Here is a 12873-nt window from a genome sequence, read left to right as displayed (position 1 = left end):
CTGGGTTGGAAGAGACCTTAAATATCATCTAGTTCTTATGCACTTCTGGCTCTGTGTGAATTTTTGGCGATAGTGAGTTCCTAATAGTAGACACCCCCAACTGATCTGAAGTTGGAAACTGAGTTTAAAGATAATAAAGAAAAGAGGAGAGATGATTGCATTGCTACCTTCTTGCCTGAAGATGGTTGCATGCTGAGTAGCTTAACTTGCAAAATATATTCTTTCCTGGAACTGGTAGTTTAAGCCCTTGATTGCTAGACTTCACTTTGTGTTTCAGGACACTGCCACTGACTCTGCAAGATCTTCAAAAAATTATGCAGTCCACTAATCCTGAGAGTCTCAAATTCAGTGCTGTTGAGATGGATGCAAACTGGATGGATAACATGGAAGTTCTCCAGGCTTCAGTGAAATTGTTCATAGAAAAGGCAACCAATCAAGATTGGACATTGAGAGTTAAATGGCTTAACTCTGTAGCCAAAAATCTGCCACAGGTGCTTGGTATGTAATTATCCAGACTGTTGAAATGATCTGGTACGGAAGTTCTCAACTATCAACTATCTCAACTAAATTAAGGGCATTGAGGCTCCGGGGACAGACAGAAACAGGTTGTGTGTATTAGGGACAACAGGAGATTTTGGGCTAAACATTGCCTTTTGTTATTCAAGCATGTGTGTAACTTGTACTGCTTCTGAATTAGTTATTTTTGGATACCTCTTGCTCTATGTAAGCAACTATGCCTTTATCTTCACTTTTTTTTTTTGGATAGTGATAACAAAAACAGTAAGCTGCCTTATGTTTATTTGGTGTTAAAATACAAAAGGTTAGAAAGTCAGGAAACTGCAGAACTGAGATTTCCTGAAGCTGTGTTGCCTGAACACTGAGACTGAGGATAGCAGCTGAGATAAGGTATTTGTTGCTTTATGACATTAATCGCATGAAACTTGTGGACAATTTAGACAGGCATTAGTCAAAGTAATTCACACACTTAGCTTCCTTGTATGGTGTGAAATCTCAGACTGTATTGTCCCTAGATCAATGGAATTGCTCCCTCTTGATCTTGTTGTCTTTCCAGACAGGTGTGTCTATAAACTAGAAAATATCTAGAAAGTTACTTTAATAACGAGTATGTTCTTATGTGATTATTTTAATTTTTTTTAATCAGGAAAAAAAATCAAAAGTAGATGTACTGAGAGAAAGATTTCAAGGTATAAGGTCATGGATTTTCACAAACCATATTTTTAATATCATACATGAAGTATCATGTTTACCAGTTTAACTAGCATTCTTTACTGGATTTATCTCTTTGGCCATGATATTCTGACTGCTTTTAAGACCTCTTGGAGCTAATACAGAATAAGAGCAACCAGCATGTCTAGAGTGCATGCACAGATAGAGGTTCAGGCTGCTGTGCTGGCTCAGTTCAAGTTACTTTTATTTCTTTGTACTAAATGCTCTGTCTTTCACACCTGTGTTCTTTCCCCTTCACCTACAGATCCCATGCGGATTCAGCTGGAAGCAGGTGCTGTAGCCCTTGGTGGTTTCTATGCCAGTCCCCTCTCATCTGGAGTCTGTAATATGATCAAGTTGCTACAACCAACTATGACAGGTACTTCTGAAAAAAAATTTAAGACATTGGTGCTTCCTTTATTTGTTCTCTGAACACACTGCAACCCTTCTTAGGAAATGTGTGTAACAAAACAAAGGCTAAATTCTAACTATATGTTGCTTTTGTGGCAAAGGAAATAACGAAGCCATTTTTGCTGTCTAGAACTGCAATTATGGCAATTAAATACATTCATCCTATGCAAATTAGGCATGAGTGCTATGACTGTTAATCCTGACTGTGTATCTGTGACCCAGGTGTATTCCTATAGCTCTTAAGTGATGCATGTATCTACTGCCTTTCTGACTGGATGGTTTAGGCATCCTGTTTTTTTCCCAGCATATATTGTGTTGGCCCATCTGAAACCTATGTTCAGAACTACAATTTTCCCTCGGTGTTTTACAGGGAGCTCAGGCCTGTGGTTTCCTTTCCAAGCTTGTTAGGTGCATGAAAGCTACATACAGAAACACTGGATCCTTTACAGAGGATTTCTAGGTATCTCCCCTGGACTGTGAAGGGAAAGGGAGTTGGACTTGAGTTTCCAGGCTGTCTTTTTGGGTACTCTGACCACTGGTTAACTTACGTTCACTGTTCTGTTTTACAGAACCTGCAACCAACTTAATGCTTTTTCAGTTTGGATATTTGGAGCAAGGGAGACTTTGCCTTCCTCTTAGGCTTCCTTCTCTCTTTCTCTAATGTTCTTGCTTAGGCAGGAGGATCAAGGAAAGTCTTTCACTGAATAATGTTTCCACTGCTGTCCTGTCTTGTCTGCTTTCCCAGATGAACATGTGATGCCTCTGGACCCAAGATGGAATATGCAGTTTTTGGATATCATTAGAAATTCGATGAACTTTGATACAGAAATGGAACACACAGATCAGCTTCTAATCCTTTTGAAGTCTGTAGCAAATCGGTGAGTTACCAAAAAAGCAGAGGTTTCATAAAGGTATTTAAATTCTTTGCTTGTGTTTTCCGTAGATGCAGACTAAAACCAATCACTTAATATAGGGAGTAGCGCTCCCAGCATTCCACATAGGCTGGAGTACTTCAAGGACAAACCAGAACTGTGGCATAAAGCATAAAAGAGGCAGAAGCAGCAGTGTGAAATCTCCGACATAAAACTTAAATAGTTGCCCTGCTTTTGGATTTGGACTGCTTTTCCTAACAAGAGCAAAAAGTACACTGATTTTGTAGTTACAGTATAAGGACGCAGCTGCTCACATATCCTACAACTGGTGGTGTTGCATCCGCTTAGTAGCTCGCTACTTTTTCTTTCCTGGTGATTGCTGAAGCCAGGAATCTGCTTTTTGTGAAGCTTGCTTCTGCAGAAACTATATTTGCGTGATGAGTTATGCTGCACTTGAATCCTGTTTCTTAATACAGTGAACTATCAAATGTCATTTGGTAGTGCATCATTCTCATAAGGCAGAGGCTTTAAAATGGTACTGAATTTCTAACTAATTTATTTTTAATTCAGGGCAGTATTATTTCTTGACCGAGAAAAAAGAAGCTACACTGAGAAGAATTTGATTAACAGCAAGAAGCCAAGAAATAGTGTCTTAAGAATGTCTCTAGATTTCCGGAAAGGTGGGCTGATTTTTCAATCTTCCTTTCAGTTCTATGGTCAATTTGAAATATGGTTAATTTGCACAGTTATGAAATGTGTACTTTAAATGTGATATGTCCTGAATATGCGAAGGAAGACTGTGTGAATATAAAGCAGTCAGATGAGATACATACGATATGTAATGCATTATTCATAAATCAGATATACCTTATGCTACAGCATTTATGTCCAGCCTCTACTAGGTAGTGAGTGCATGTCATTTCTCTCTTAATCTGAACTTTAGTAAGGTGGTGGAGAGAAATTTAATTGCATTTTGTCTTTAGCTAGTAAGAATAGCCAAGTTCTTCAGTTGTGATTCTGTTCTAATCCTCTTTCTATTGTTTTATGTAATTAGGATGTTTGCTCCTAAATCAAAGGGGGAAAACTTAAAGATACGTTAGTATGTTGCATAGAAGCAATTGATTAATGTTTCCTTCATTCTGGATTTTTTTTAATATTAAATGCGTAGAGGTAATAGAGAATTGTGCAAATAGTGAAGGAATACTTTTTGTTACATGTATTCTTAGATCTTTTGGGTTTTCTTTCCCCCAAGCATAGAGAGGATCTAGTGATCAGAAATTGACTCTTACTTGTCATGTTATGTGGCTGGAATATTCAGTCTCTCCCTTTCTTTCCCTCTTCCCCATACCTCAGATCCAGGAAGTTACAACTGTCTGCCGCATGCAATTGTGGTCAACATTGCTGCTTTCTTTGAACTCTGGGATGCGTTTGTGTTTCACTGGGTGAAGTCTACTCAGGTGGCCTTAAGTGATGATGACATGCATGATGTGAGTAGATTTTTTCCTAGTATGTCTATGGAAGTTATGTGAAATCAGACAGTGTGCAGAGCACTATTTTTAGTTTCAGGAACCATGACGTAAACCACAGTGTTTCTATTGGTATTCAGAATATGCCTGACACCAGGCAAATTATGTTTGTTTCAATGGCTGTGTTTGTGCTCTGTCTTTTCATTTTGTCTGTGTGGAATGTACGTTTTCAGTCTGCAGGTGCTCAGGGTGGGAATTATCTTACCTAAATGTACACACCTGGGATCTAGATATCCATTATGCCATAGAAGTACCTGTTTCTCTCCACTACTGATACAGAGAGTATCCACATCCATTTCAAATTAAGATATCCGACCCTGGATGGCTGACATGCATGTCACAAGGCTAATTCACTTCTCCCTCTCCCTTTTCAGATCACAAAGATAACTTTGCTGAAATCTGACAGTGACATTGTACACTTGGTGCAGGGATTACTTGTTTTTTAACTTGTATATTTCCACCTGCCAGCAGAGCCCTGTAGTATTTTTAGAAAACACATAGCTGGGTGCTAGTTGTGTGCCACTAAGCATAAAGCATTGCGTGATTCTGAAATTAATGGAAGTGACAATGTTTTTGCATTTTTCTCTTGCTTGAAGTACAAAGTGTTCTCTAACATGCAGGGGTCAGCAATGGGAAAACTGTAACCTTTTTGACTTGTTGTTAGATTTTATACTGCTTGCTGTGGCGTGACCGGTTCTGGACAGTCTCTGACACTCTGACAGTGGATTCACCAGGGTTGTCACTTCTGTCTCTGCACTGGCACTGGGTTATGAAGCATCTAATTGACAGAATTCCTCAGATGCTTATTGGATCAGACCAGCACAAGTGAGTGGCTTTGATTTGTGTTTCTGTTAAATGGTTGTATAAATTTTGTTACTATTTTGTTACTTTTGTTACTATCCTTTTGTTACTATTACAGCTAATTAACATTGCTTGCTGTTAGTGTCCCAGTTGTGTTCCATTAGTGATGCAAGTGCAATGTATTACATAGCTGTTCATCTTTAAAATTCAGGTTGCTTAGCATTGGACTGCTTCTTGCCCAAACAATCATCAAGAATTTTTTCCCATTTTGTGTACTTTGAAGTTAGGTTACCCCTGTAGTGGATGGTTAAGAGAAGGGATTTTCTTTTCTCATGCATCCTTTTGCCTTTTTTTCTCAAATTCTGAGTTAACTGTGTGGGCTTTTTTATCTCCAAGGGTTTCCAAGGAAATTCAATCTGTTTCACAGCAGATTCAGAGCTGCTTGGCCAATCCTGCTGGCATTTCTGCCAATATGAAGATATTACAGAAGTCTCTAGGAAGACCCCTTCCTTTTAAGGTATTGGTACTCCGCTTGCAAAAGATTTGTATTTCCAACACTGTCCAAGTATGCTTTCAAAGAATCATAAAGATTTGTAGCACTTGCTTTCCAGACCAGCAAAAATACATTCCATTTGGACTTGTTAGATTGATTAAAAAAGCAATTTCAGCATATGTTAATGTACCTATTTTTTGTGAAATATATCATTTATGCAGCTAGCATTTCTACTATTAATTATGCTTTGTATAGGTAGCAGTTATTTGATATAGTGTTGGACAAACGTAAAATATTACAGGTTGTTCTGGAGACTTGTGAATATCAGTATGCCACTTGCTTATTTAGTGAACATGTGTATATAGAATAGACTGTGTACTTCCTTTTATATAGCATAAGATGGGGCTGCCTTATGACTTACCAAGGCAAGGCCTCTTCACTCTGACAATTGGGGGTTTTTTTTCTGAAATTATTTCATCAGTTGGTGTCATTCAATTAAAAAATATTACAGTAAAATTTTATAAAGAATGTAGTCCCTTTTTAAAAGCAGGGCACAAGTAGACATGTAGGTTGCTCATATTGGTAATTAGACCTGGATTTTTATGGCCTTGTCTCTCAAAGGTACTTAGCTATTCAAAAATACACATAGTTACTTTGTGGGACTTTAAAGAACATTCACTGCTTACTAAGAATTTTGGGAGGTTTTTCTAGGCATCCAAATGTATTTAAATTACAGGTGTAAAATGCCGATTTCTCTTAAGTTGACAGTAGCTTCCGGCATTGGTTTTTATTAATTTGTGTATTTATTCCCCCTAGTTTAGGCAAGTTGCCATGTTGAGGTATTGCTTGTCTGCATAATCTATGTAGTTTCTTTATGAAGGGAAAAAAAAAAAACTTGACAAGGAGGAATTGTGGCCAGCTATTTCAGTTTCTGTCTTCCTGCTGCATTGAGTATAGCTACAAAAGAATTAAGTTGTTCTTGCAGGCTGGTTTATATATACTTCAGTCGTGTGTATGTGAATTTGAAACCTTAGTTCTGAGTGCAGGCACAGGTCTTGTTTGTGGTTTTGTTAGCGCTGCTGAAATGTCGCCACTTGTTCAAATGTCCCTTTCATGTTTCCAGGATAAACTGGGCATGGAATGTTTTTCTCAGTTAAAAGTTGTCAGCAAGCCACTTAACATCTTGGAACTAAGATTGGCCTTTGGAGAAAGTAGATGGCAGGAAAAAATGTGCTGTCTGAAAATTGCTGCCACTGGATGGAAGATGAAGAAAGCGTTGCTGCAAGCTGATGGCCTGATAATTAGAGCCAATCATTTAGAAGATGTTAGTCTGGGTAGGTAACGCTTTTGAAGAGCCTAACTGGATGATTTCTGCCCTCACCATTCTTTTTATATACAAATGGAAAGGATGTGAGATGTTCACTGGCAGGAAATACAGTACATGCATTTATGTGCCTGTTACACTCTGTCAAACAGGTCAACTAAAGATTTTTTTGAAAGCTGTGCATTCGCAACTGAGAGCAGAAGGAGTTATATATAGTCATTCAGAAGAAAGGTTTACTGAAGATGCCATCTCCAGCCAGATAGACCCTGCCTTGTTAAACCAGCTCTGCAGTCGGGTTCAGCTGTGGCCTGCAATGGAGTACATAGGCCTGCTCTGGCAGTACAAACTGACAGCAGATTATGTGGCCAAGGCTTGTGCAAGAAGGTAAGAAGAAGGTTGGAGAAAGAAATCCTATATTCCTTTCATGAGATTTGAAAATCCCTAGCTAAAAGCTGTGATTTCAGTACTTCATATTTGTATGTAAATCGGTGTGTGTGTGTACATATATATAATATATATGGGTGTGTGTATATGCATATATATGCATGTGGTGTGCACGTATGCTTATGTATATGTATATACATGCATAGGCACTCCTTGTCTGCTTGCAGAATTGCACTTGGGCAGCTATAAAAAGTATCACCAAAGGGAGTAGTTTAGTGTTATGTTGAGAAAATAATTTTCTTTTCTAACTTACTTTTATTGATATAAATATAGGAATGCTGATTTCCAAGCCCCTTGGAGTCAACACATCAGACTCCAGAAATTGCTTTATTAATGGTAGAATGGATTATACGTGGAGGAAAACTAAAACCTTTTCTGTAGTAAATGGTACATAGCCTTTTCTATTTCATTAAAAAGCAAATACTATATATTTCCAAAAGGAAGAGTCCTTCATATTAGGAATGAACATGAAGATGTTTATCACCATGTTGCTGGGGGCTACTGCAGAAAGACTGAGTTAGACCTGGTGATGGAGCAAGTACACTAGCATGTGTGCTTTCTTTTGTGTAAACTACACATGTATACTTATTAATTTCAGAAGTGTTAGTGTCGCTTTAAGAGGCCAAGTGTATTTATTTTTTTATTTCAGTGAAAATAGTTTTTTGTGCAGTGAGACTACTAAAATCACTGATTAACTCTTGAATTCAGCAAAGTTCTGATTTTCACAAGAACTGTAAAGCTGGAAGACAGTTTGTCTCCAAATGTTTTGTATGTTTTGCTGAATATGTAGGTTTATAGCTACAGAAGATGCCACTTCTCTCCCCTTTTGTGTTTAGATTTTGCCAAGTTTGAAGGATGCGAGTGTTTGGAGTATTATTTGAGTGCTTGTTCTTCTCCAATGTTTAAAATGCTGTCGTTTTAACCTTTCAGGGAGTCTTCATTATTGTGACTTCACCTGCCTTTATCAATTTGTTTTACTATCTGGATGATTTATTTCATGTGCCCTGCTTAAGCATTACTTAAGTTGCATTTCTTCTACCTGCTACAGGGAGAACTGCAGTCAAGAACTGAGCATATGTTCAGATCTGCTCCAGCTTATAGCTTTTTCTCTGAAGTTGACACCAGCTGCTTCTCACCAGCTGTCTGGACTGTGGCACTTGTTACACCTTAATGAAGTAAGAACAAGTTTTTTAGTTTTAGTCTTGCAGAAGTTTCCAACAGACTCTTCAAAATAGGTGTATATCTCTAAGATTTTTGACATGCAGCTTTTCTACCTGTGCCTGACAAGAACTGTTCCTTCTTTTAATAAGAAAGGTTATTAACTGTGAGCCTGCAAAAAGCATAATTAAAACACATTGTTAAAACATAAAAATAAACTCAATGAAGTGTTAAATAACATAGTTTTATATGATCTAGTTTGGTACTATTGTTCCATTCATCCATCCGTGACCTAATAGAAAACAGGAAATCGATTGAATGGCAGGTGCCAGCCTGGCTGTATCTATGTATTCAAAGTAATTTTATGCTGAAAATATTTGCCTCTGTTCCTGTGCATCTAAACTTTTTTTTTAGGTCTGTGTTGCAAATCAAATAGATTGAGACAGTATTTGATGCATTTTCTGTAGAGCATTTAATATTTCAGAGAAATTCTGATTGGTTAATATTTAGCTATGATACAGTGGTAGTTGCTGGTTTCCTGAGCTTTGTGAAAACACAAGTTCACTTTAAATGCTTTGGTTCAGAATATTATATAGCTTTATCTGTTTCATACTTATGCAGCTGTGTGTATTGTAACAAAAGATGTGCACAGTTGTAGACTAGAGGCTGTATTCTGAAAACTTGCTCTGTAAGCACGCTGCGTATTTCAGACAGGAGGCAGTCCAGACCTCAGGAAGTGTACTCTTTTTGTTGAGAAGAGATGCAAGCAAACACTATGTGATTTTGAAAAGGATCTTGAAAAACAGTTTCATACCCTTCTGGGTTTTTATTTCTTTTTGTGTATGTTTTTGATTTTCTTTTGCTCCCTGTACATTATTCTTAGCTTTAGGGTTTTCTTTCTCCTTAGATATCTCCTGAAGAAATGTCTATTCTGTCATCTCAACTAGTTAATGCTGCATTATCATCGTTTTGGAGCAGTACTTTCACCACGGACCCAGACTACTGGTTGACTTGGAGGCCGCTACCTGCAACAGATGAAAAGAACTTTTCTAAATCCCATATGAACTGTTCTATGAAGGTTTGTCTCTTCTGACCTAATCAAACAACTAGGCTGAATACTCTTCTATTAAATAATTCAACAGCTTTCTAAAGCAATACTGTAAGTTCTAGCATAGTCAGTACGAGTTGCATCTGAACAATCTAACTCTTAATCTCTTAATTTAGGGCCCAGGTATTTTGACCCGAGCCGTTTTCTCAAAGTGCTTCTTTGAAATTCTAACTAGCAGCAGCAAGACAAGCCAGTGGGATGTGAGTGGGCTTCCTGTTCTGTCATCATCCCATGTGACACTGGGAGAATGGATGGAGAGAGCACAGCAGCTTCACGAAGTCAACACAGCACTGTGGACCAACCTGGCTGTCTCTTCAATAGCAGATTTTAGGTATTAAGACCTCACTTCCACATATGTGTTATTTAAATCAGACATGTTACAGGAGCTTGTTTACCATGTGTAAACCTTTCTCATTCCTTTGCCTCCAGCCACACAGATGCTAGACTACAAGGGATAATGCTAAGCAGACAGTTCTCTGCCCTGGTAGATCTGGTTCCAATGGATCTTCAGGAAGAATTTGTAGAGTGCTGTGAGAAGCTCTCCCTCAAGGATCCTGTTGCATATGATTACCTTTTCAAGATACTTAAAAGCATCACTGATCAGGAGTTACTTTCAAAAGAATTCCTGTTTCTTCTGCTCACTTGCTTACAGCAGTTCTTTGGGGAAGGGCTTAAGGAGTTACCAGAGACAGCTTGGCGAGGAAGCCTCTGGGTCAATATTGGTTTGGTGCAAATCCAGGTGTGGCTTCCGCAGACCAGGTTTGATCCGGCTGTTAAAAGAGAATACAAGCTCAAGTACGCAAAAGAAGAGGTGAGTGTGGAGCTGGGTTCACTTCTACCTCTGTAATGTGTAAAATCAATGCAAAGGAGTTTGGCTTGGGTGTTCTTGGGCAAATCTTTGGTCATGATTTTTAAACTATACAGTTAGAACTTCTTTTAATGCCCAAGATGATGATGCACCTACTTGATTACCAAAACCAGAGCCTCAGAGAATGGTTTATTCTTTCCTTTTTAGTTATACCAGCTGGAGTGTGAATGGAAGACAAATGATTTCTCATCCCAGCTGCATACAGGAAAAAGTATTGAAGATGAAGCACTCAGCAACTATATTCATCCTCATCTCAGGTAACATCTCAGACACTTAACTCTTCTCTTTTAGGTTGGAAATTTCATCTTTGAATACTTGGGCTCCAAAGCTTTTCTCCATAGCTTTACAATTTTGGGGGTTTTTTTCTGGCAGAAATAAGGGTTCTTGATTTTTGAAGTATCAATTTGCATATTGAGGTGGTAAAGAAAAATACAGAAGCTGTTCTGTTTAATTGCAGTGACTAAGGAATTGTCTGTACGCACTTTGTACTGCTGTAAATACAACAATTAAAGCAGTGGCCTTTCTATCTTGATAAAATTTAAGTTATGCCCAGAAGTGAAAATAAAGCCATACATTTAAATTATGGTAGTGTCATTAAAATGTGACAATGTTATCAACAAATTGAAATGAGATGGAATGTGTATCTATCACTGTAACTATTCAAAGCCTCGACAAATGCCTCTGCTATTTTGCAGAGTTCTTGGACTGAATGTACTGGATAGAAATCTCCAGATGTGTGTATTAGCAACAGCCTTTGCCTACAGTGCTGTGGATGAATTAAATATCTTACCACATAGAGTACACTGTTGGCATTCAGAATTTGTAGCCATTGTTTTGCTGGGTTTTTTTTTGTTTGGATGGGGTTTTTTATCTGAGGAGGAAATTTTAAGTGAAGAGATTTCTCCATTGTGCAGGTTTCCAGGTGTACCTTGTACAATACCTTGGGGATTATTCATGATTTTCCACTATTAATGGAAGTTTTAGATTTCATTATTGTAGAGGATCTGACAGTTCTATGCTATTGCTTAAAGAGAATGATAGTCATTGAAAGCAAGTTCTGAATGGCTAAGTTTTACCAATTGCTTCCAGTAATGCTACTTTTTCCTTAATGCTCACAGAGCCAGTCAGGTAGCAAGCAAAAAAGTAATTGAAGTTTGTTGAAGTGGGGGGCAGGGAAGAGAAGTACATATGCATACTATACGGGTGTTGCTGCTTGGTTTTTCCTTATTTGTTGTTTCCCACAAACTGGCGGAATAGTTCTGATGACTCTTTTTATATATCTGTTATGTTAGAAATATTTCCTATAAACATGTTTATATGAAATATGTATATATGTCTAAACTGGTTAATGTTATTTCTTAACAGACTGTTGCATGAAAGAATGCAAAGGTTGAAGGAGCAAATAATCAGTCTTTCCAGAAAAAAGGCCTTCAGGCCTCCGGCTCCACCCTATGATTGTTTATACCAGGAGGCTCACCAGTACATCAACAGCATAGCACGGGTTTCTTCAGTCCAAGATCTTTTAGCCCGCCTTCTGCAGTTCCTCCGTGGGGAAAGACCTAAATCACTCCAGGCAATACAAAACCTGTTAAATGAAGAAGCATCTTGGCAACAATCACACCATCAGTTTAGAAAACACCTGGCAGAGGAGTATGCTGTGTTCCCTGATGCCATCATTCCACTGCAAGCTGCCATTTTACAGTTGCAACATGGCATGCGATTAGTGGCTTCTGAAGTTTATACAGTGCTCAAAAGTTTTGTGCGTCCAGCTGATCTCACCAACCTCCTCACTTCTTTGTTGACATTTCCTTCTGTTGGCCGTGCCTTCCCCACTTACTTTGCTCGTGCAGAAATATTATGCTCAGTGAATTCAGTTGAGGTCCTTCATGGACTTAAAAAGTTTTCTCTGAAGTACTCTGAAGGAGAATCTGAGGGAGTAGAGCAGCCTTGCCCAACTCTGGAGCAGCTCCTAGTGAATGCCTTGTTGCACCTTCGATGCCATGTACTATCCAGAGGAGAGATGGACCAGAGATCTCTGCAGCTTTTTAGACATCTGTGCCAGGTAACATCCAAATGCCAGTGGCCAGGATTCTTGCACTGAACTACCTTGTCCACTGTACAAGAAAGACATGGATCTGTTTAACGCAGCTCTAGAGAAGGGCCACAAAAATTATTAGAGGGCTGGAACACCCCTCCTGTGAAGAAAGGCTGAGAGAGTTGGTAGTCTTCAGCTGGGAGAAGAGAAGGGTCTGGGGAGACCTTATTGTGGCTTTTCAGTATATAAAGGATGCTTATAAGAAGGACAGAAAGAGAGTTTACCAAGGCTTGTAGTGATAGGACAAGGTACAATGGTTTTAAACTGAAAGAGAGTAGATTTCGATTGGACACAAGGAAGAAATTTTTTACAATGAGGATGATTATGCCCCATCCCTGGAAGCGTTCAAGGCCAGGTTGGATGGGGCTTTGGGCAACGTGGTCTAGTGGAGGGTGTCCCTGCCTATGGCAGGGAGGTTGGACTTAGATGGTCTTTGGAGATTCATAGAATCATAGAATGGTTTGGATTGGAAGGGACCTCAAAGATCATCTAGTTCCAACCCCCCTGCCATGGGCAGGGACACCCTCCACTAGACCACGTTGCCCA

General features: G+C 38.8%; 1 protein-coding gene across 7 annotated transcripts in view; it reads left to right on the top strand.

Annotated features, from left to right (window-relative positions):
* MDN1 (midasin AAA ATPase 1) overlaps positions 1–12873 on the top strand; it is a 105458-nt gene that overhangs the window by 54165 nt on the left and 38420 nt on the right. For all 7 annotated transcript variants that reach the window (XM_054819679.1, XM_054819683.1, XM_054819682.1 and 4 more), the window contains 15 exons: positions 278–498; positions 1493–1606; positions 2384–2516; positions 3081–3190; positions 3864–3997; positions 4701–4861; positions 5234–5354; positions 6454–6664; positions 6807–7038; positions 8147–8273; positions 9164–9334; positions 9481–9695; positions 9794–10175; positions 10380–10489; positions 11598–12294. In XM_054819679.1, coding sequence (XP_054675654.1) covers positions 278–498; positions 1493–1606; positions 2384–2516; positions 3081–3190; positions 3864–3997; positions 4701–4861; positions 5234–5354; positions 6454–6664; positions 6807–7038; positions 8147–8273; positions 9164–9334; positions 9481–9695; positions 9794–10175; positions 10380–10489; positions 11598–12294 — 3139 coding nt within the window. The remainder of the gene's footprint in view (positions 1–277; positions 499–1492; positions 1607–2383; positions 2517–3080; positions 3191–3863; positions 3998–4700; positions 4862–5233; positions 5355–6453; positions 6665–6806; positions 7039–8146; positions 8274–9163; positions 9335–9480; positions 9696–9793; positions 10176–10379; positions 10490–11597; positions 12295–12873) is intronic.

This window comes from Grus americana, chromosome 3 (assembly GCF_028858705.1).
Source record: "Grus americana isolate bGruAme1 chromosome 3, bGruAme1.mat, whole genome shotgun sequence".
NCBI classification, from domain to species: Eukaryota; Metazoa; Chordata; class Aves; order Gruiformes; family Gruidae; genus Grus; species Grus americana.
This window is presented reverse-complemented; position numbering and strand designations above follow the sequence as displayed.